The 23,113-nt window shown below is 42.7% G+C and overlaps 1 protein-coding gene across 2 annotated transcripts in view; it reads left to right on the top strand.

Moving 5' to 3' along the window:
- The window catches only part of COL4A4 (collagen type IV alpha 4 chain), a 119,589-nt gene that overhangs the window by 22,354 nt on the left and 74,122 nt on the right, over positions 1–23,113 (top strand). For both annotated transcript variants that reach the window (XM_076005995.1, XM_076005994.1), the window contains exons 5-7: positions 19,823–19,957; positions 20,748–20,792; positions 21,532–21,648. In XM_076005995.1, coding sequence (XP_075862110.1) covers positions 19,823–19,957; positions 20,748–20,792; positions 21,532–21,648 — 297 coding nt within the window. The remainder of the gene's footprint in view (positions 1–19,822; positions 19,958–20,747; positions 20,793–21,531; positions 21,649–23,113) is intronic.

Genomic DNA, 23,113 nt, shown 5'->3' with positions numbered 1-23,113 from the left:
TCCCTCAGACAATTGGAGAGCCTTTGGAGAGTGCGGCGCACATTCCACACATGCGCACTGTGGGGCCAGGACGAGTCGGCTGCTAAGCAGGACAGGCAGCGGTGGCAAAAAGACCATGCGAATAAATGTCCTTGGCAGGCCACATGTGGTCCGCAGGCTGTAGTTTGAGGACCCCTGCTGTGGGCCTTTACAAACCTCAGTCCCTCTAATGCAGTGGTTTCCAGGTGGGATAATTTTGCCTCTTCCCCGGGAGACACCTGGCAATATCCAGAGATTATTTTTCGCTTTCACAGCTGGGTTCAGAGGGTGCTACTGGTTTCTAGTGGACAGAGGCCAAGGGTGCTGTTCTACGTCTTACAATGCACAGGACAGCCCGCACACCAAAGAATTATCCACCCCCAAACACCAACTGTGCCAGGGCCAAGAAGCCCTGGTTTAATCCCACAACAGCTCTACGAGGAAGGTATTATTATTATTTCCATCTGCCAGCACAGCAATCCTGAATTCCCAAGAGCTCTAAACATCTTGCCAGGATGTAGAAGAGCCAAGAACCACACCCCAGTGTCTGGCTTCAGCAGCCTCATTTGCTCCACCATCACGGAAAGACCATTACACTAAGGTTCCAACAGCTGGGTTTTAGCATCGCTTTGTGAACTCGGGTAGGCACTTCAATCTGACCAAGCCTCAGTTTCCTCATATTTACCCCATTGGCCCTTCTCTTCTATTTCCTTGGGCTGCTAAGCAGGCACAAGCCTTTGCGTGTTGAAGCAGTCTCTGCACGAGATGAAGGCTCCAGGGCTGGGCTGGGCTCCGCTGTGTGTGTGTCCGTTTCTGGGTGGTCAGAGAGAGCTGTGTGTGCAACACCAGGGAACCTCTGCCCTTCCAGAGATGGATGGCTTCCCCCATGGAGAGGCTGCGAGACCGAGCACATTTTCCAGCTAAGAATTTGGGAGCGTGGCCTGTGCATAGTTGGGAGGTGGTTTGAGAGGACGACACTCTCAAGTCCTCAGCAGCCAGCCAACCTTCCACGCTGCAGTGGCAGCTCCAAGTGGAATATAAACATAAGAACACATCGAATTCCAGAGGCTTGAGGAAGCTCCCTGAGGCTGTGCAGCCCATTCATAGCATAGCTGGGCATTCCTAAGAAGGAAATTATTTCTTTCCTTTGGGTTAATGCCCAAGTGGGTAATTTGATCAAGACCCTACACCAAAACTGCTATGTCTAAAAGCAATTGTGGACAGGCAAGGCTGGCTCTGTACCATGGAGAATAAAGTCCAGCCTCATCAATGTACTGTTTGGAGGCCCACAGGTCTCTGCTTGTGTTTTTATCTGTTATCCTTGTTACTGTCCCTTTGACCTCTCCTGCTACAGCAGGTGGGCTGCTCCTTCCCTCTGCAACATAGTCTGAGTATTCTCATTCTTCTGCTCTCTCTGAATGCTATCCCACTTCCACTCAGCCTCTGTATCTCCTTCCCTTCCCAAAGGAGCTCGGTGGAGATGCACCTACAGAGCTTCCTGCTCGCCCAGCCAGTGCTGAGGTTTCCCTCGTGGGAACCCTTACAGGCTGTCCCCGGGCTCTCTTCCATTGCACTCTCCTGCCCTGTCCTGTAGCTCTGGTTGGGCGCGAGTGATTGCAAGCACACACTCCTCAAAGGGTGTCTCGAGAACATGAGTAAGAAGTTAATCCTGACGCCTGACCCATAGTGGACAACCTAGAAATGGAATTTGCCTACCTTTCTCTCTCCCCTCTGGGAACTAGGGCATCCTTTTATTTTTGTTTGTACTTCTTTGAGATTATCACAGTAGATAGCACATAATAGGCGGTTAGTACACATAAATCAATAAATTAAAATTCAAGCTCCAGCCTGGACAGAATTTGGGAGCCTGAGCTGGTGGCCAGGCCAGCATGCAGGGGACCCGTAGGGGTGCCTGCTGTACCCAAGAAAAGGTCTCTCTCCCCCCACACTAGCATTTAAGCCTGCTATGAAATGGAGTAATCTCACATAGTTCACATTCCCTTGTGAATTTCAGGTAGGGTCAGAAATAAACACTTTGAGCAGCAGCAACAAATAAGACTGTTGCTAAGTTCAGGTGTCTTAAAGCCACAATGGTGACTTGGAAAGAGCTCTGCTGAGGGTAGGAGACAGGACTAACCCTTTGACCTTTTGGGGGTTCAGGGCCCTCACCTGTGAAACAAGGATTTGTGCTACAGGGGCTGGTCTGTGCCTCTCAGCTCTGGTATCCTGTGGTTCTCTGAAACGGGATGTTCACATATATCTATTCAATTGGTTTCCAAAATGTCTTGTGCCTAGGCCCTAACATTTCCCTGAACCTCTTAGTCCCTCTCTAAGGGTATGAATGAGGTGGCATTGGGCAGGATTTGATATTATTCTTTGTCAGTTTCAGGGGAGGAAGCTCCTATGTATTTAATGGTTTTCTCCTTGCAGGGAAAATGACATGTCCTTACAAACTAGGATGAGGGCCTTTTATAAGTTTTACTAACTAGGATAATAATAAAGACACCTTCTATAGTTTTTTCCCAGAATAAAATAGACCCATATTGTTTTTCATTTAAGGGAGTTCAGCAATGGTGAAATCAACAAAACCTTGTGATGTGGTGGTTTTATAAACAAGGAGGTCAAATGGCTTAAAATTCAAGAATTATCTTATAGTTTTTGGGTGGAAAACCAAAATCAAACATTAGGGAGTCACTCTTCCTTTTGGGAATTTCAAATCACTAAAAAAATTTGAAGTATTTTTCCTGCAATCTCCTTCACTCGTCCCTGCATTCAATGATAAAAATGGAATTTACTTGGGAAATTTTAATTATTCAGGTTTTCATTTCATTAAATTATTTGCACTCAGAGTTCTAGAACTCAATCTCTTTATCACTCACACAGCTGTGTTTTAGGACACTTTCTCACTGTAGCTGGATAAATGGTTCAGAGCAATAATTTGTGTGGCCCAAAGTTCACGTAAGTTGATTGTGTTCTATTTTGATGTAAACAAGTTCCAGTGACAACTGAAAATTGGCAAAGTTGGTCTGTCCCCAACCCTTGAGCTTTCGGTTTCAGCCTTTTTGTTTTTCCTGCCACATCTTTCTTCTCCAAGAACTCTCTGGCTTGTTGCGTGGCTGATGGAGAATTCCCTGATAAATGAAGTCCCTGTCTGAGGGGCAGATCAGAAGCCTTTAGGAGACAGCAGGAAACCTGAGTTTTTGGCCCAGGATGAGGCCATCGCACAGGGGGCTGCAGGGAGCTGGACGAGGTATTTGTCATGCAAAAGCATCAGAATTCATACTTTTTCTGAAACCTAAATCCGAAAATTATTAGTGCTTAACAATTAAACCAGTTTCCTAGTGGAATTTAGCTACCAGCTTCTAGTTTACAACTCTGGCTCAGCTTGTTAAAGCGTTCCCCCTTGTCATGAGTAGTAACCTTGATTTTTGAAGAATGGAAAACTTGCAAAAGTTAAAGGACGAATCTTCAGCTGCAGGATATCCTATATAGGTGCTTAAGGAAGTATTTTCAAAAAGGGTTCAGAAGGCCTGGGGAGATAGAGGAAGGATCCCTGCCTATCATTTTCTATTATTTAGCCTATTAGTAATCATAGTGGGAGAAGCAGCAGCAGTCACTGATACCTGTTTCAGAGAATAACTCCAGCTGACCTTGCTTTCAGTATGCTGACAATCCTCTGTCTTTAAATCTAGCATTTGTGTGTGAGAAAGGGGAGAGAGCAAGCTTACATTTGCCTACTATACCGTAGAATGTATTATTTATTTTCCAAACAGGGTAAGTGTAGGTATAGAGCTAATATAACAGAACCTCCTTTTGGAATCCTAGTTGCTGTTTGGGCCTGAGGGCAGGTTTTAGAGTACCTTCCCTGGTCTGTCACCTCATTCAGTTGTCAGTGATTTGCAGCCGGGCCTGTGGTATCCTCCGTGGAGTTCAGTTCCATAGCAACAACTGCCGAGCTGCGCGACCCAGTGTGAACCCGGGCCAGCCTGGCCCGGTGCAGAGCTCAGCAAATACGGGGCCACACTGACCTCGGGAGGAGCAGGGTCACTGCCGATGCTGAGGCAGCCTTGTTATTGGCAAGAAATACGGGCTAGCGATGCAGGTGCACCCAAGAGCAGGGCACATTTTAGGGGGAAATAGTCTGTATAGGAAAATGTACAGCACTGAATATAAGAACACCTCTTCTGGTGCAAGGGTAGCATCTGACTAAATTAGCTAAGGTGTGGAATCATAAAGGTTTTAGGAAAGAAAGCAAGCTTCTCCTTTCAAACATCATTTTAAATAACTTGCCAAGAAATCCACATGGAGACAACGATGTCTCCAAGATGGCTTGTTTTTTTCACTTCTCTATCATACAATCTTAACTGCAATGAATGATGATAATTCAGCAATGACAGTTCTATTTATTCAGCAAATAAAAGCTGAGCACTTGCCACGTGCTGGGCCATGAGGCCTCAGTGGTAAAGAAGAAAGTCCCCCCAAAGCCTGGAGCTCAGGGCCCAGCAAGACAGACAAACAAGATCCTCTCCAGCAATTACTTCTCCCTGCCCAGTGAGGGCCAGGCTTGGTATGCATCAGAGCAAAGACCCTTGCACCCTCCCTGTGCGGATAATTTGGTGCCCTAACTTGGTTTTGCAGGAGCATATGGGGGGCTGCAGAGAGACAGGGGGCTGTGGGTTAACACGTGAGCTTGGGCCCAGCGGAAATAGAGGTCACCAGGCCACAGCCTGCAGGAAGAGCATCGTATCAGTTCCTGTGGCTATCGGAACAAATTTTATGTACTTGGTGGCCTAATACAACAGAAATGTATTCTCTTACAAGTTCTAGAAGCCTGAAGTCCAAAAAGCAAGGCATTGGCACTGCAGGGGTCCCTCCGTAGGCTCTGGGGAGACTCTGTCCCCTCCTCCTCTAGCCTCTGGTGGCTGTCGGCGCTGTGTGGCTTCCTTGGCTCCGGCCTGCTCACTCCAGTCTTCGCCCCGTTCACGTCGCCTTCCTCTCCGTGTCTGTGAGAGTTCTCCCCCTGCGTGCTCCTTGCAAGCATACGTGTGATGGTGTTTAGGGCCTGCCTGGGTAGCCCAGGATGACCAAACCACCTCCACTCAAGGTCCTTTATCACGTCTTTCGCCATCTAAGGCAATAGCCACAGGTTCCAAAGAGTTTGCCCAAGAGAAAGTGAGAGGAGGCCAGAAAACCCTGGGGGGATCCAGAGGGGTCTACAACCAGGAGGAAGAGGAGGCCAGGGAAGGCCGAGGGGCAGGGAGGCCACGAGAACAGAGCAGGAAGAAGGAAAAGGAGTCAGCTGCTTTATAGCTCAACAAAGGGCTTAGCTGGAGCCCTCGCACTGCCTTACTCAGTTCCTACAGCAGTGCAGGTGTTGGATGATACAACTGCCATGTTTTATTTTATTTATTTTTTTTTTAATTTTTTTTTTATTTTGGCATATTATGGGGGTACAGATTTTAAGGTTTCAATAAATGCCCATTTCCCCCCCTCCCCCCAAAAGTCTGAGTCTCCATCATGACCATCCCCCAGATGGTGCACATCTCACTCATTATGTATGTATATACCCGCCCCCCTCCCCCCTCCCACCTGCCCAATACCCTATTACTGTAGCACCTATGTGTCCACTTAGGTGCTACTCAGTTAAGTATCCCAAGAATGGAAAAACAAGCACCAGATATATTCTCCAGCAAACTGGTATTAACTGAGTAACTGCCATGTTTTAAAGTGGGAAAACCATTCTTCGGTGACCTGGCCCAAGGGTGACCTTACTGTTCAGCCTCAAAGCCATGTGTTCTGGGTCTCAGTGCTGGCTTCTTTCCCCTGCACGATGCTGCCTCCTAACACAGCTAAACACCCCCAGTTAGTGTTACTCCAGGCTAGAATCATCAGTTCATCCCTATCTCATTATTAATAGGGATAAGAAAATACTCTGCTGCTGGACTCTGCAGTCCAGTCGCCTTGGACTGTCTACTATTTGAGTAACACCTTTTCATTATGTACGTTTATGACTCTTCCTGGTACCCAACAGACCTTTTCCTGTGATGGGAGGACCCTGGAGGCATTGTCAAAAGAACTAGCACTGCACGTGGAGGCCTGTTTAGGGGCTTAAGTGATGTTATACTGACACCTGGTGTCTTACTGGTTGAATTACAATTGAGCATTAAAGAGGAGGGAAGAATTAAAAAGTAATAAGAGAATAATAATAGTAACAATGGAATAAGAACAACAAGGGAAACAGACAAAGGATGGATGCAGTAAAAAGAATGCTCTTTCATTAACTACAGAAGTTTTAATCTATTAAGCAATCCGTGGGTATGTGTTTAGAATTTATACTGTACAAGACAGTGGCCAAGGTGCTGGGGCAGAAATAAAAGTGTACACGGATCCCTGGCCTCAAAATGCTTACCTGAAGACATCATCCCAAGCAGATATTAAGTAAAGTAGCATACACATGACAATAGTGGGAAATAGGGGGTGAGAGTCTTCAGGTGTTAATTATATTAGGGTACATATGAGGGTCTGGAAGAGCATAAGATTGATCAGGATGGGGATAAAAAGGGGAAGCAGCAATTTGAAGTCAGAGCCACACTCTGAGCCTCACCTTCCTCTTTGGGGGATGAGTAAGTAGATTCAGGGATGACTTTCCGCTTTATAGGGTGGCCAGCATTGCATGAGAAGAAAGTACAGCACTATGTCATGCCTAGGACAGACTAAGTGCCCCGGGCCTGGTAGCAGTTATTATTGTTACTGTGATTATTATCCTATTTTTGGTGGGAGGATGGTAGCATTTGAGCTGCAGGTGAAAAAGGGCTATTCTCGCCTCAGGGTAACGTGTGAGTGGAGCCGAGGGTGTGGGAGTGGAAACTGCACAGGTAAGGTTGGCTGGGGTGATGGAAGGGAGGTTGTGCCCACTGGAGGTTTTGATGAATGCAAGGATGCAAGGATAGGGAGACTGAGGACAATTAGTAGACAGTGGTGTGGGGGAGGGGAGAGCAGATCGGGGTTAGGGAAGCAAGGGAGGCTGGTGCTGGGGTAACCCATGCAAGAGGCGGCAAGACCAAGACCCAGGCGTCCAGCAGTGGGATGACAGTAAGACAGGCACGTGAGCTTTGGTTCACAGCAAGATGTGACAGACTTCGTCGTGGGAAGGGCTTGGAGAATGAGGAAAAGCTGATGGCTGGGTGGCGAGCCTTGTTGATGGAAAGAACAGTCACCATCCGCAGAGACAGGGAAGGAGGAGGTGGGAGGGATGAGCTCAGCTTTGACATGATGCGTGTGAATGAACAGGGGAAGAAGAGCCGAGAAAGTTTCTAGAAAACAGTTGAAGATATGGGATGGGACTAGAAAATTAGATTTGAGAACTATAAAAATAAAGGTCTTTGATTAATTTACCAATCATGATTTCTGAAGAAACTTCATAAAAGAACATAGAATACGTGCAGATACATTTTTTTTAAAGTGTAAAAATAAGATGAAGCTTGAAGAAATTGAGATGTCACTCCAGAAGCGTGGTGACTGTGGTCTGGTCAGAGGGCCCTCCATCGTGCCAGGCTGGGGTGGGAAGAGGAGAGGTTTTGGAGAGAGATTGACCAGTCTGGGTGTGAATTTGAGCTTACTAGGTGTCTGAGTTTGAATAAGTTATACCTCCTGAGTAAGCTTTTGTCCCCATCTATATGGGGATAATAATCCACATTTCTCAGTGCTTCTGCTTGCATTAAGAAGTGCAAGGTCTGTACCTAGTCAAGCCTAACACGTAAATTCTTTCCCTTTCCTGGAACAATTTTGATGGGTAGTGTCATGGTCTTAGAGTGCAAGGGTGATATGGAACATTCTGTATCATTAGTATAACAAACGTATCTTTCTTGTTCATTTAGTCATCATTTATTCATTTATGTGTATATTTTTGACACTGGTTCAGCTTCTAGCTGGGAAAGAGCATAAAGTAGTTGCATAAAAAGTGTGGCTGTACATGAATTTGTAGTTGTCTGTTTGTAGTTATTTCTCCCAGTCTTCATACTGCTAAAATGATGGAGGATTTCTTAGATTTTTGTCATTCCTCACAGGGTTTGGTCTCCAGGTGCAAGCGGATCAGTTGTAGCCAAAAAGGCTGATTTGAAGATTTTGGTTTTAAAATCTTCTGTACATATCCTCTTATGTTCTGGTCTCTTCTACTAAGTTGTTGTGAAGTAAAAGTAATTTGATCTTAGCCCTGCTCAAGAGATGCTCCTGACTTAGACAGTCAACAAGGGACAAAATCCTAAAGGAATGCCCTGGCCTCAGAGGGTAGGGAGGCGTGCAATTCTGTGTCCACTCTGATCTCCTTCATCCTTTATTTGTACAGCTGGCCTGGGAGCCCGCTGCAGCAGTAGGGAGGCACAAATAACAGGTCTGATGACACGTGTCAATTTGGCCTTTGAGTAGAAAGAAAGAGATGATCTAGTGGCTTCACATGGCGTGCCAGAGTGTCCTCAGCTGTCAAGCTGATTGTCGTTTCTGGATTCAGTGGATCTGTTTTTTGACTTCACCGTCTCAAAAACTGAAAGCCATAAGCCATAGAGGCAATTCTGTGCATAAAGTAGCCAAAAAAAAAAAAAAAAATCAGGGATACTGCATGTGAAAGTGAGTCATTTCATTGGACAGTTTTTCTTTTTGCTAAACTGAATCTGCCATATTTAATATCATGTTATTATACATGAGTGGAGAGCACAGGCTTAGGAGTGGATGAGCTATTTCTTTAAAGATCTTTTTAAAATGATGTAAAATTCCTGTGATTATTTAATAATTTTCTAGTTATGAAAATGTCTTTTATAGGGCTGCTGTTTATGTCTGTTCATCCCAAAGTTAATTCTGTTGTAGCCCTATAGAAAAGTAAGCCTGAATATTTACTTGTAAGCTCCATTCTTGTGATACCTCACTTTGAAGGATGGGCTCAAGCTCTATCCAGCATAATGTAAGAGGTGCTGGTTCACTGTAGTTTTTTGTAGTTGAGGAGTATTCCATGGTATACATATACCACATTTTATTAATCCACTGATGTACTGATGGCCACTTGAGTTGTTCCCACATCTTTGCAATTGTGAATTGCGCTGCTATACACATTTGAGTGCAGATATCTTTATTATAGAATGTTTTTTTTTTCCTTTGAGTAGATGCCTAGTAGTGGAATTGCTGGATCAAATAGTATTTCTATTTTTAGCTCTTTGAGATATCTCCAAATTACATTCAACAGGGGTTATACTAATTTGCAGTCCCTCCAGCAGTGTAAGAGTGTTCCAATCTTTCCACATCCTTACCAGCATTTGTCGTTTGGGGGCTTTTTGCTAAAAGCCATTCTCATTGGAGTTAGGTAATATCTCATTGTGGTTTTGATTTGTATTTCCCTAATGATTAGAGATGTTGAGCACTGTTTTATATATTTCCTGGCCATTATTCTGTCTTTTTTTGAAAATTTTCTGTTCAAATCCTTTGCCCATTTAATGATGGGGTTATTTGATTTTTTTCTTGTTAATTTTCTTAAGTTCTATATAGATTCTTGTTATCAGCCCTTTATCGGATGTGAAGAATGCAGATATTTTTTTCCCATTCTGTAGGTTGTCTGTTCACTCTAATGATAGTTCTCTTGGCTGTGCAGAAGCTTTTTAATTTAATCAGGCCCCATTTATTTATTTTTGTTGCTGCAGTGATTGCTTTGGGGGTCTTCTTCATAAATTATTTGCTGAGGTCGATGTCTGTAAGAGTTTTTCCAACATTTTCTTCCAGAATTCTTAAGGTTTCACACCTTAGGTTTAAGTCCGTTATCCATCATGAGTTTTATGAGAGGTGAAAGTTGGGGATCCAATTTCAGTCTTCTGCATGTGGTTATCCAATTTTCCCAGCACCATTTATTGAATAGAGATTCTTTTCCTCAATGTATATTTTTGTCTGCTTTGTCCAAGATTAGATGACAATATGAGGATGGTTTTATATCTGGGTTCTCAGGCCTGTGGCAAAGGTCTACATCTCTGTTCTTGTGCCAATACCATGCTGTTTTTGTTATTTTTGTCCCTTTGCTATTTTTGTCTCTCACCTCCTTCATTAAATATATTCCTAAATATTTAATTTTTGATGCTTATTATGAAAGGTATTGAGTCTTTGATTTGATTTTTGGCTTGACTATTATTAGTGTATATGAATGTCACTGATTTGTGACATTCATAAATTCATTTATCAATTCCAGGAGTCTCTTGGTTGAATCTTTGGGATTTTCTAGATATAACATCATATTGTCAGCATAGAGGGAAAGTTTGACCTCTTCTGCCCTCATTTGGGGGGATACCCTTAGCTCCCCTCTCATCTGATTGCTCTGGCAAGGACTTCCAGCTCTATGTTGAATAGAAGTGGAATAGTAGGTAACCTTGTCTGGTTCCAAGTTCTAAGCGGGAATGCTTTCAATTTTCCTCATTCAGTATGATATTGGGTGTGGGTTTATCATATATGGCTTTAATAATTTTAATGTATGCCCATCTATACCTATTTTGTTAAGAATTTTTATCATAGAAGTGTGCTGGATTTTGTCAAATGATTTTTCTGTGTCTATTGAGAGAATCAAATGATCTTTGTTCTTGCTTTTATCTATGTGGTGAATTGCATTTATAGATTTGCGTATGTTGAACCAAACTTGAATCTCTGGGATAAAGTCCACCTGGTCATCATGTATTATTTTTTTGATATGCTGTTTGATTCGGTTTACTGAGATTTTATTGAGGATTTTTGAATCTATATTCATGAGGGATATTGGTCTGTAGTTTTCTTTTTTGTTGTGTCCTTTCCTAGCTTTGGTGTCAAGGTAATATTGGCTTTGTTGAATGAGTTGGGGAGGACACCATCCTTCTCAATGTTGTGGAACAATTTCTGCAGTATAGGTATGAATTCTTCTTTGTAAGTTTGGTAAAATTCAGGTGTGAACACATCTGGTCCAGGTCTACATCTGTTTTTGTCAGAATATTTTTAATTGCTGCTTCAATTTCTGTGCTTGATATTGGTCTGTTCAGTAATTCTATTTCTTCCTGATTGACCTTAGGAAGGTTGTGTGTTTCTAAGCATTTGTTCATTTCCTCTGTGTTTGTAGTTTGGGGACATATAGATTTTTATAGTATTCAAAGATAATGTTTTGTATTTTTGTGATGTCTATAATGACCTCTCCTTTTTCCTTTCCAATTGAGTTTATTAGAGTCCTTTCCTTTCTAGTTCTTGTCAATCTAGCAAGAGGGCTGTCAATTTGATTTATCTTTTCGAAAAACCAACTTTTGGTTTTATTAATCTCCTGTATAGTTCTTTTGTTCTTAATTTCATTTAGTTTTGCTCTGATCTCTTTTCTTCTGGTAGGTTTAGAATTAATATGCTCTTCCTTTTCCAGTTCTTTGAGATGGTTTATTAGTTTGTTGATTTGTTAGCTTTCTGTCTTTTGGATGTGAGCATTTAATGCTATTAGTTTTCCTCTCAGGAATGTTTTTGCTATATCCTACAGATTTTGATAACTTTTGTCCCTGTTATCATTTAGTTCAAAGACTCTTTTGATTTCTGTCTGGATCTCCTCCCTGGTCCAACAGTCACTCAGCAATCGATTGTTTAATTTCCATGACTTTGTGAAGTGGTGAGTGTTTTTGTTGGAACTGATCTCTAATTTACACCGTGGTATGAGAAGATACATAGAATAATTTCTATTTTTTTTTTAATTTGTTGAGATCTGATTTGTGGCCTAGGATATGATTGATTTTAGAGAAAGTTCCATAAGCTGATGAGAAGAATGTATATTTGGCTTTCTTTGGGTGAAATGTTCTATAGATGCCTGTTAGACCTATTTGTTCTAGAGTTCTGTTTAAGTCCATTGTTTCTTTGCTTATTTTGTGCTTGGAGGATCTGTCTAGTTCAGTCAGTGGGGTGTAGAAATCCCCAGCTACTATGGCATTACTGTTTATCATGCTATTTAGGTCAAACAGGGTTTGCTTTATGTATGTGGGTACTCCTTTGATGGGTGCATAAATATTAAGAATTATTAAGTCTTTGTGTTGGATTTTCCTTTTACCATTATGTAGTGACCATCTTTGCCTTTATTTACTTTTACTATTTTAAAGTTTATGTTATCTGATATAAGAATTACTACCCCCACTTTCTTTTGGTTTCCATTTGGCTGGAAGTTTGTTTTCTAACTCTGAACCTTGAGTCTGAAAGCATCTTTTCTCTCCAAGATACCTGTACTTCTTATATTTGGTTTCTTTACATAATCCCATAATTCTTGTATGTTTTGTTCTTATCTCTTGCTTCTGTGTTCTTTTTCTTCATCTGATTTGTTTAGCACATATGTATTATCTTCAAACTCTGAGATTTTTCCTATGTATGATTCATCCTATTCTTATGGCTTTCCACTATGTTTTGTAGTTCCTTGAATATCTCTTTCATTTCCATATTTCTGTTTGGTTCTTTTATAAAATTTCAATTTATTTAGAGAATTTTTCATTCATTTACTGTATTGTCCTTGTGGTTTCTTTGTGTTGGGTTTCTATTTTCTCTTCAATTCCATTGAGTTTTCTTACGATCCATATTTGGAAGGCTTCCTCTGTCATTTTAATCATTTTGTTTAAATTGTCATCCATTGTTGAGGATCTAATGATTTCTTTTGAGAGTGATTTTTCTCTCTGATCTTTCATGTTTCCTGTGTTCTTTCACTGTTTCTTTCTCATCAGACTACTTGGTTGAGAACTGGGGATGCTAGGACTGATTTATGGCCCTATCTCCAAGTCCCCAAGGATCATTCCTTGGCAGTGCTGGGGAGAAGTGCTCTGGTCCTTTATTGCCTTAGAGGTATTTTAGCAAATTGGGTTTCCTATGTAACCTGTTGTCTTTGCCTCTTGCTAATGGAGATTAGTGAGTTTGGTCCCCGAGCTTAAACTCCCAGGTGGTAGATCGCACTTGTGTGTTTGACTCCACTGCCCTCTAATAGCTCGAAGTGGAGGGCACTGTATTAAGCTGCTGGGTTACCCTCTGTGCTGTTGATTGTAGTTTGTGTGGAGGAGCCAGATATCAAGATAATCTGATGGCTCTGTTTTAGGCTGTGTTCCCCCGGATGGTGTACACAAATGCCCTGAGCTTTGGGAAGGGTCTTGCCATTCCTGAGGTTTACTTGGACCCTGTTCTTTAAGGTGGGGGTAAGATTGTAGCTGGTGCCTGCAAGCTTGGTTGTGTGTGCCTCTATGGTTGCTTGATCTGCCACTAGGGGGAGCCCCTAATATGTAAGCCTGGCATGCCAGTCACACAGAGAGAGCGGCTTTTCTTGCTTCTCCCCTCCTACAAGAGCGGAGCCCGCCGTGTCCAGCATGAAAGTCCCCCCATTGGGGGAGGGGTGCTGGGAAACCACAGTGCACTGCAGTGTCTCCGGGCTGTAGACCCCCCAAATGGCGGCCACCCGCCCCTGGAGAGCTAATGCTGGGGTGACCGCTCAGGAGTTGGCCAATGCCGGTTTGAGGGGCTGAATCAGCAGGCCGCCAGATGTCCCCTCTGCATCACAGCCTGTAGTCTCATGTCTGCCTAGCATGGGGTCCTGCTGTTTCTGTCTTGCCTTGAGACAGCCGAACCATCAGTGGTTTCCAGGGGCAGAGCCCCCTTTTCAGCATTGATCTCCTTTGTTCTGGGCCCGCTGAGCACCAGAGGTGAGATATCTGTCTCTGAACTCCCTCCCATGGTTGTGGGAAGTAACCACTCAGACCAGTCCCTTCCCTGCCCAGTGCGGTTCCAGTATAGAGCGCTGGGGAGTTCAGAATGTTTCCTGCTCTTGTCTCCTCTCCACAGAGCCTGTCATCTGTTGCCATGACTTTGTACCGACTTCAGGTGCATCCCTGTCTCAGTGGGTGGGGGGTCAGTGGAGGAGCCCAGCATCCTCCTGTGGGTGCTCAGGTCACGCTGCGATGGCTGACCGGGCGGGCGTGGCCGCCCCACACTCTATTCCCTGTTGTGCATCTCGCACTCTCCAGTCTTTGCCATTGTATCTCCCGTTCACCTTTTTTTTCTCTTTGCTCCATGTCCCATGTTGTTTCACCAGCAATCCACTTGTGTGTAGCCCTCTGAGTCCCTCACCTCCTTCTCTGGGAGCAGAGAGCCAGGAGGTCACCACTAATCCACCATTTTTTCCCCCAATCTGACCCTTTCTTTTATATGAAACAATTTAACGAAAACAGAAATATTCTCTACATTGCTGTGGATAAATTATTCACTCAAATTGGGTAAACTAACAAATGACTATTTCAAAGATGGGTATTTGGGAAATTCTCAGCTTTTTGACAGGTTTTCTAGTGTTATCCAAGGTTTAATGTATTTCCTTTAAAAATGTATCCTATAACAAAATACCTATTAATATAAAAAACAGCATTGAATATAAAATCACAAAGCCTTTATGGCTATAAAAAAGGAGACATTTAGTGTTTTATGTTAGTTTTTCCATTTGCTGTTTAAAATGGTTAAAATGAAGGCATAACGACACCTATGTTATATCTCAACAACAGAAAGACACCAACATGGCTGCATTCAGGGTCATTGCTCACAGTGTGGAGTTGTGCTCTGCAGACTTTGGTGTGTGATCATTGCCGTTTTGCATAACTACTGTAAACCAGTGTTCTGGGGATGGCCGTTCAGAAACGTAAGAAAACATTTGCACTAGTCCCTTGGTATCCATGGGGGATTGGTTCCAGGACACCTGTGGATACGAAAATCTGTGGTTATAAGATAAGCATAGCAGTTGCGTATAACCTACACACATCCTCCTGAATACTTTAAATCATCTCTAGGTTATTTATGATACCCAGTGCAATGTAAATGCTATGTATATAATTGTTATACTGTATTTTTATTTGTAGTTTTTCACTGTTGTATTGTTATTCTTTATTTATTTTTAATATTTTCAATCTGGGTTGGTTGAATCTCCAAATGTAGAACCCAGGGATATGAAGGGCTGACTCTATTCACTTGGAGTAGGGGCAGGGCTGATCTTACTATTTTGTTAAGCATTTGTTGTTCTCTGCCCTTCTTTACCAACATGACCTTGGGCACCTGGACAGTACTCTCCAGGAGCACATGGTCTGGTGGGTGTGGGGTTGGGGGGCACACACAGATAAAGAAAGTTTGCTGGTAACAGGTGAGATGGATGACTCTAGAAGCCTCTTGGAGAGACATCTCATTCTCCAGGGCAGGGGCAGGGGAGCAGGGGGTCTCTCCATAGGAGCACTGAGAGATGAGTCAGCCAAGGCGAGGGAGGGGTGCACTTCTGGGACAGGATAGCATGTACAAAAGCTGGGAAAGAACAGAGCTTATTCACAAATCAGGCACAAGGAAGTCCGTGTGGCTGGTGGGGTGGCGTGGGGGTGGTGTGGGGGCGGGATGTTGGGGAGGGAGGAGATGGGACAAAGCAGAGGGATCAGCGTTCTTCAACAATGCAAATAACCATCTTCTGCTTTACTTTTTGGGGGAAATATTTTATATGGCACTTTCTCAAATCAGGACACATTTCTATACTAAATGGAGTTTTATTATTCTTACCATTGTGTTAAACATTTCCACTCCCTTTTTTTTTTCTCTGCAAACTTCCATTAGCTCACTGGGTTCGGTATTGCACGTCTAAGATGAAACACATTAAAGAGATTTATAGCCAATTAATTGGTTGTGTCTTTCTCAGTTACCCTTTTATAGTCAAGCATGCATTTTGTTATGTATCTAAATAATATGTTGTTGTAAAGTACTGGATTCACAAAAGATAATTTAGGGAGTTTATATATAAGTTACAATCAAAATGAAGATAATTTCTAAACTTAATAAAGAAGCAGTTATTTCCTGAACCTTGTATTTAGAAAAAAATGGGAGCTTTTAAACTTATGTTAATTAATCTTACTTAGAAATATGATTAATTTACATTCTGTTTTGTTAAAGGTTATCTGAAGTCATTATTTAGTTTTGCTTTTAGGTTATAGTTTAGAATTTGTGCAATATATATTGTTAAGTTTTATGCTCTCATGATGCCCCTAAATGGTTTGCCAGTATAATTATACTTTATATTTTATTGTTGTCTTTTCTGTATTTGTTTCCTTTAAAAATCTAAGCTTTTAGTATTTTTATGGATACCTAATAAATAGTAACTATTTGATGATGATGATAAAGCACAAAGAAAAGGAAAAATATATATAAATTACAGTTTTGATTTGTGAAATTTAGGCATATATTAAAGGTTGTCAGTAATGTTTGTGGAGTCAATGACCTAATGGTGAAAAAGAAATGGTAATTATTCTTTATTATAAAGGTCACATTTGCTGATGGTAATACATACACAAAGTAGAAAATGAATAGCACTGGCTTGCATTTTCATTTCTGAGACATGCCGTTTCCTGTATGTATATTCTTCTAGAAATGTTCATTTATAAACATATGTTTAGGCTGGGCTCGGTGGGTCATGCCTGTAATCCTAGCATTCTGGGAGGCCAACGCAGGAGGATTGCTCAAGGTCAGGAGTTCGAGACCAGCCTGAGCAAGAGTGACGCCATGTCTCTACTAAAAATAGAAAGAAATTAATTGGCCAACTAAAAATATATAGAAAAAAAATTAGTAGGGCATGGTGGTGCATGCCTGTAGTCCCAGCTACTCAGGAGGCTGAGGCAGGAGGATTGCTTGAGCCCAGGAGTTTGAGGTTGCTGTGAGCTAGGCTGACGCCATGGCACTCTACCCCAGGCAACAGAATGAGTATGTGTCTCAAAACAAAAACAAAAACAAAAACATATGTTTAGAGAAAATGTCTGTCTTTTTGTTTCCCTACAGGTGTGATCATATGACATACTATTCTATGGCTTATTTTTTGCATTTAACAATCATCCATTTATAATAGTACACAATAACAATAGCATTTATTGTGCCAAGTACTGTGATAACCCCCTTTACATGCATTATTCTTTTTATGCCTATAAGCCATTGACAGATGACGATGCTGAGCAACAGAGAGGTTAAGAAACTGCCCAAAGTCACACAGCGAGTCAGTATGGAGCTGACCTCGGAGCCTGGGCACTCAGTCACTCTGTTTCTTCCTTACAAGCATCACGAGGGTGCTTTATCAGCCCAGACAGATAGATTTGCGCCCTCCAGTGGCTGCGTGCACGTGCTGTTGGTGCCCTACCCGTTCCCCTCACACCTGTTGCTTCAGTGCTTCTATTCTGGGGACCTCGGCTGCCAGCATCTGCATCTCTTTGTCTGAGGCCTTTTGGGAAAGCCCTAGAAGCACACATGGCAGCAGGCGCTCCCTGCCCACCACGGGGTCCGCAGCCCATGGGGGGCGGAGATGGGTGCTCCACGCTGACTCTCTCGTCCCCCCACGTGAAGCTCCAGGTGGGAGTAACTGACTTGGCGCTGCACCTTTCTTAGCCACCTTCCCCTCCCAGAGTCTCACCCTCCATCCCTTACCTGTTCCCCCTTTGCTTCTCAAATGAACTCTGCATTGCCCCGTTGTCCCATGGGTTGCTTCTGGGGCACCCAGACTCAGGCGTGCAGTGTGGTGTTTCGCTGGATGGAGGAACCATAATTTTCTCACTCAGGCTCAGGTCGGTGGATTTTCACAGGATTTCCAGTTCTTCCTGCTATTACAAGTAATAGTGTGGTGAACATTCTTACGCTGTTGTTATGGGGCTCCTGCCCCAGACGCCAAAGCTCAGGGACACACCCTCTCCCCTCCTGGTGTCTGGCCTGGCCAAGGCCAGCGGCACCCTGGGTGTGGAGCAGAGGCCTGTGGGGAGAGGGCACCTGAGCTGAGATCCAAGTCGCCTGAGGTCGAGGGGGACAGCAGCCCGGAGGGAAAGTGCGTGCTAACGTCTGAGATGGGAGGAGCCGCGTGGCTGGGAGGTGGTGAACGTGAGCAGCTGGGTGAAGGGATCTGCGGCCGGGAAAGGAGTGTCCTGCAGTCTACTCTAAACGCAGTGGGAAGACAAGGAAGGGTTTTAGAAAGCAGGAAAATGCTGTGATCTGATTTGTTTTAACACCACTCTGGTGGCTCTGTGGAGAAAGCTGGGATAGTGAAGGGAAGCTAGGAGGCCCTCAGGAAGCTGGGGCTGATAGTCCCGCGCCCCCCCCCCCACGCTCACCTGGGCCAGGACAGTGACACAGTCCCACCGTGCTCGCCTGCTCCAGGACAGTGATGTGGTCCCACGTGCTCACCTGTGCCAGGACAGTGACGGGGTCCCACCGTGCTCACCTGTGCCAGGACAGTGACGCGGTCCCACCATGCTCACCTGTGCCAGGACAGTGATGTGGTCCCATGTGCTCACCTGGGCCAGGACAGTGACGCGGTCCCACCGTGCTCACCTGTGCCAGGACAGTGACATGGTCCCACCATGCTCACCTGGGCCAGGACAGTGATGTGGTCCCACGTGCTCACCTGGGCCAGGACAGTGACGGGGGAGACAGAGACGTGGGCAAGTGTTAGATCTACTTCAGAAGTAGAAATAATAAGAGTTGATCATGGATTAAATTTAAATATAACAGAAAGAAGAATATCTAGGCTGACTCCCAGGATTTGTGCTTGAGGAACCGGGTGGATGAGGAAGGTCTTTGGAGCATCAGATTGATTTGGGGGGAAAACCAAGCTCATTTTGGAATAATCGTCTTCTCCTTCTGGAGGTACCACTGAATCCAAACAGATGTCAAGGAGGCAGCTGCACATGATCTGGAAGTTAGAGAAGTCTGAGCCGAGACATACATGTGGGGGTGTTAGAAGCCACGGCGTTTGAAATGGCAGTCCTGGAAGGAATTGTGTGTGTGTAGGGATTCCGGGGGGGTGGGAATGGGGCGAGAAGGGAGAGAGACAGAAAGAGAGAGACAGAGAGGAAGGAGCCTGGGACAGAGAAGAGAGCACTGTTGGGGAGCCCAGGCGGGGCACTCCTCAGACCTCGATTCCCTCACTTCAGAGTAGAACGAGCTGTGAGATTTGTAGCCGTTGGTACCAGGCAATGGCTGGACGTTAATTCAGTGGGCCAGTTCGTCCAAATGCGATGGAGACCAAGGCAGGATGGGAGCAGACTGAAAATGCTTTGGTGCCAAAAATGTTCCACTTTGGGTTCCGGGGGAAGCACTGAGCTCATGAAGCTTCCTTCACCAAAACAGGAGGTGACTTTTTCATTCATAGGAAGTCAGACTGCAGAGATATCATGTGACATGGGGAGCCTGATGCCAAATTATGACCAAGGAATTTGATAAAAGCAGCCAAAAAGGAAATGTTTCCCCTAAAAGGCAGACAAATCATTAGCTGTTTGGAGTAAATAAAAGATCTGGCAGTTTCCCCACTCTAACTTGTTTCACTAACATAACGATAATAAGACTTTCATTTTTCTTAGTTCCTTGCTTCACTAAATAGCCCAAGATCTACAAATGTCACTGACAGAATGAAAAATAGTAAGATAACTATAATCAGTTTATATATGTGTTTCTGTGTACATACACACACTATACACATACTATATATATGTATATATGTATGCACATGCAGTAATTAAAATATATCACATGGCTTAAATTCAGATTGAAAAGGGCAGTGTCACGGTTTCTTATTTTTGTATTAAATCAATCATTTGTGTTTCTATTATTAAAGTTTGCTCAAATCCAATTTTCCAGTCTTCTGGAGGCCCGAGTAACTGTATATTTGTGTTAAAGACACTGGTTGAGAATTGCTCCCCTTCTTTTTTTTTTTTTAATTTAAGTGACTGCAATCATCTGGCATGCTCCCCTTCTTTTTAATGTTCCTTCTCAGGGTCAGCCAGGACCCCCAGGGCCACAGGGTCCAATTGGGCCCCTGGGACCCCCAGGACCCATCGGGATTCCAGGAGAGAAAGGAATGAGAGGGGACAGTGGCCCTCCTGGAGCAGCAGGGGACCAAGGAGATAAGGTAAGTGGAGATTCACATTAACCACTCACCAGCACTGCTGCTCTGGGGTTTTATAATCACAAGTAGAACATACTTGTACCTTATAATAAATTAAATCTGAACTCCTCTGCAACAATCCATGCTCATTCCTAGCCCCTTTCCAGAGGAGCAAGACCTTTTAGACCTTTCCTATGCACTTAAATATTAATACATGTTGTACCCAGTGAGGAATCATATTGTTATGTGGCTTTTAAAAAAAACCTGTATGAGACTATATTATATGTATCACGCTGAATCTTTTTTTTTTCACTCAACAATATGTCTTAGAATTCGTTCCTTATCAGTTTATATAGATTGAACTTATTCCTTTCAAAATATTATATAGCCATACTATGCCATAGTATGGATAAAAGTATAGTTTATTCCCTATTGATAAAAATTTGAGATTCTACCCCAACTTTATGTAGTGCAGGTGTGCAAAAAAAAAAAAATACTATAAATTGCCTGTGTTTACATTTAAGAGTTTGTTACTCTAGGATAGATTCTGAGAAGTTGAATTTCTGGCTTACAGCATGTTGTATGTTTTATTTCAATCAGTACTGCTAAATTACCTTCCAAAGTATAAAAAAAAAGTACAAAAAGTTGATTCCTCACTGTTGGCTTTTAAACTCATCGATGTAAAAATAGGTGACAATGACTGTTAAGGGTGTTTAAATATGAGTCATTAATTCCTAATTTTTCAAGTAAATCAGCTAGTTGAGGAAATAATTTAGTAATTTTTATGTGTGTGTTTTATTTTCTGGAATTTTAGGGTCCAACTGGTGTTCCTGGATTTCCAGGTTTGGATGGCATACCTGTAAGTATCCCTAAATTTTCTCCATTTTTTAAAACAGGGATGAGAAGTGCTCATCAAAACCCTTAAAATCACATTTTAACATATATGTATTAATAGATATTATATATAGGCTTATATATAATATATACTGACTATAATGCAATATACATATTTATGGCAAACTCTTTTTTGTTTTCTCATTTTACTGCACAGAAAGGTGCTGGTATTTCAATTTTGTACAATAACTCCTAGAGCAAAACACTTTACTTGAAGGGCATGGTTTTCAAACAGGTTTGAGAAAAATTTCCAAAATATGATCCAGATATACTTGTTATGTAAAGTATAATATTTTGGAAACACATGATTCCTCATAGGAAAGTTTTTATTTGCTGGTGAGTCCTATCATTGGAAGTGAGCTTAATATTCTCATTTCTAATATGAAAATCGAATGGAAGAAGGAAGAAGTAATTTGGGGACTTTACCATACATTAGAGTCTTTCTAAGGATTTAAAGAAAGGTTTCCTCCCAAATCTCCCAGAATATTCCAAACTAAATTAATTTAAATTTGGATATGTTTTAAAAATGTAATTTTTATTTTTACTATGGTATGTAGCACTTTTGGGTGGAGAATGAAGTTTAACAAAATTAAACAATTTACTTTGTGAGTTATAATTGCCATAATTTGGATATTCATCTTACACAATCTTCATGTTATGATATTTTTACAAAAATGCTTCACTTACAATTTTGTTTTCTGCAGGGGCACCCAGGGCCTCCTGGACCCAGAGGCAAGCCTGGCATGGATGGCTACAATGGCTCAAGAGGTGACCCAGGGTTTCCGGGAGGAAGAGGAGCTCCTGGCCCAGGAGGCCTCCCAGTAAGACACCCACAGCTCAACCTGACAGGAATCTTAAGTGAAAAGGCCCCACGGGAACAGGCTGGGTGTGTTCAAGAAACAGAATTAGTACAAGTGTGCCTGGAGCATTGTGAACAAGTAGGGGTATCTGGGGGGTGAAGACAGAAAGGCGGACAGGACCTAGAACATGTGGGATCTAGTAGACTGTGGAAAGAGGCTAGATATTCTCTTCCATGTTATGTGAAGGCATTGGAGGGTTTTAAGGAAAGAAGCAACATGATCTGATTGATGTTTCATTAAGGCATCTCTGGCTGCTGTACAGAGAATGGATAGTAGGGATAAAGGACTTGAGAGACCAGTTAGCAGAACTTATGTTGTTTATCACTTAGAGTTCACTGCAGAAACACAAACCCGTCTAGGTATTTCAAACAGAAAGGATTTTGATATAGGGGGTTTGGCACTTATCATAACAATTGAAGGAGTGGAACTTAGGGGCCACCATGGGACTACTGATTTCAAGGGCTCACTCTTAGCTGAGATGCAGAGTCAGGCAGCTGTTCTTGCACTGTAACCACTGCCTCTCACCCCCATGGCTAGACAATAGTGAACAGACACTTAAATTTTCCTGCTTGGCAGCAACAGACTAGGAAAAGAATCTCTTCAACACTTCTTCCTTCCACATTGTACGTGGAACCTAATTTAAACCCAGCTACAAAGGAGGCTGGGTAATGTAGTTTTTATTTTTCTAGCTCCTGTAGTTCAAGAAAATAAATTAGAAAAGATTTGGAATTGATGTCCAGAAACAGTTGAAAATATCTAGCACTTGAGGAAAACTTTGCTGCTCTTGGCTTTTTTTCCCTTCAGAACTTTGGACTTTCATTTAAACACGACTTAAGCAAGAACTACTCACCTTATATTCCTTTCCTCCTTTTTTCTTTTTCCTTTTCTCACTTAAATAAAGATCAGAGATAATTTGGCCTGTCAAAATTGTTTTTCTATGACTATTATCTAGTATTTCCCCTTCTCTGATTGAATATCACTTCTTAAGTTTCCTTCTAAAAGGCTTTCTTAGCATCATGACCATAGGCACCCCGCTGTCTCTTACAAGTCTTCCTTTTGCTCCAGGTCCTAAAGGAACTGATCTGAATACAGAACTCAGAAAGAATTTCCATACTCGCCTCTTTATTGTGGTACCAAGGAAGAACAACCACCATCTTTCATTGTTAAGTTTCTCAACCACCTTTTGCTCTTCAACTTGGCCATTTGAAGGCTCAAGTGCAGCCTGGCAAATATACATTTTCTAAGCTCATCAAATTGGATTCATGAACATTCAAGAGAGCAAGCATTCTTAATATTAGTTTTAACACAGCATGCCATACTGACAGACCACGATACTGAAGCTTGTCATAATGGTCTTTTTGCAAAGGAACTTACTGCCCCTTGACTCACTTGATACACAGGCAGTCCTCACTTTGCGCAGTAATGT

Source organism: Microcebus murinus, chromosome 8, assembly GCF_040939455.1.
Source record: "Microcebus murinus isolate Inina chromosome 8, M.murinus_Inina_mat1.0, whole genome shotgun sequence".
In the NCBI taxonomy this organism is placed as follows: domain Eukaryota; kingdom Metazoa; phylum Chordata; class Mammalia; order Primates; family Cheirogaleidae; genus Microcebus; species Microcebus murinus.
Note: the sequence above shows the minus strand (reverse complement) of the source record. Positions and strands in the feature narration are given on the sequence as shown.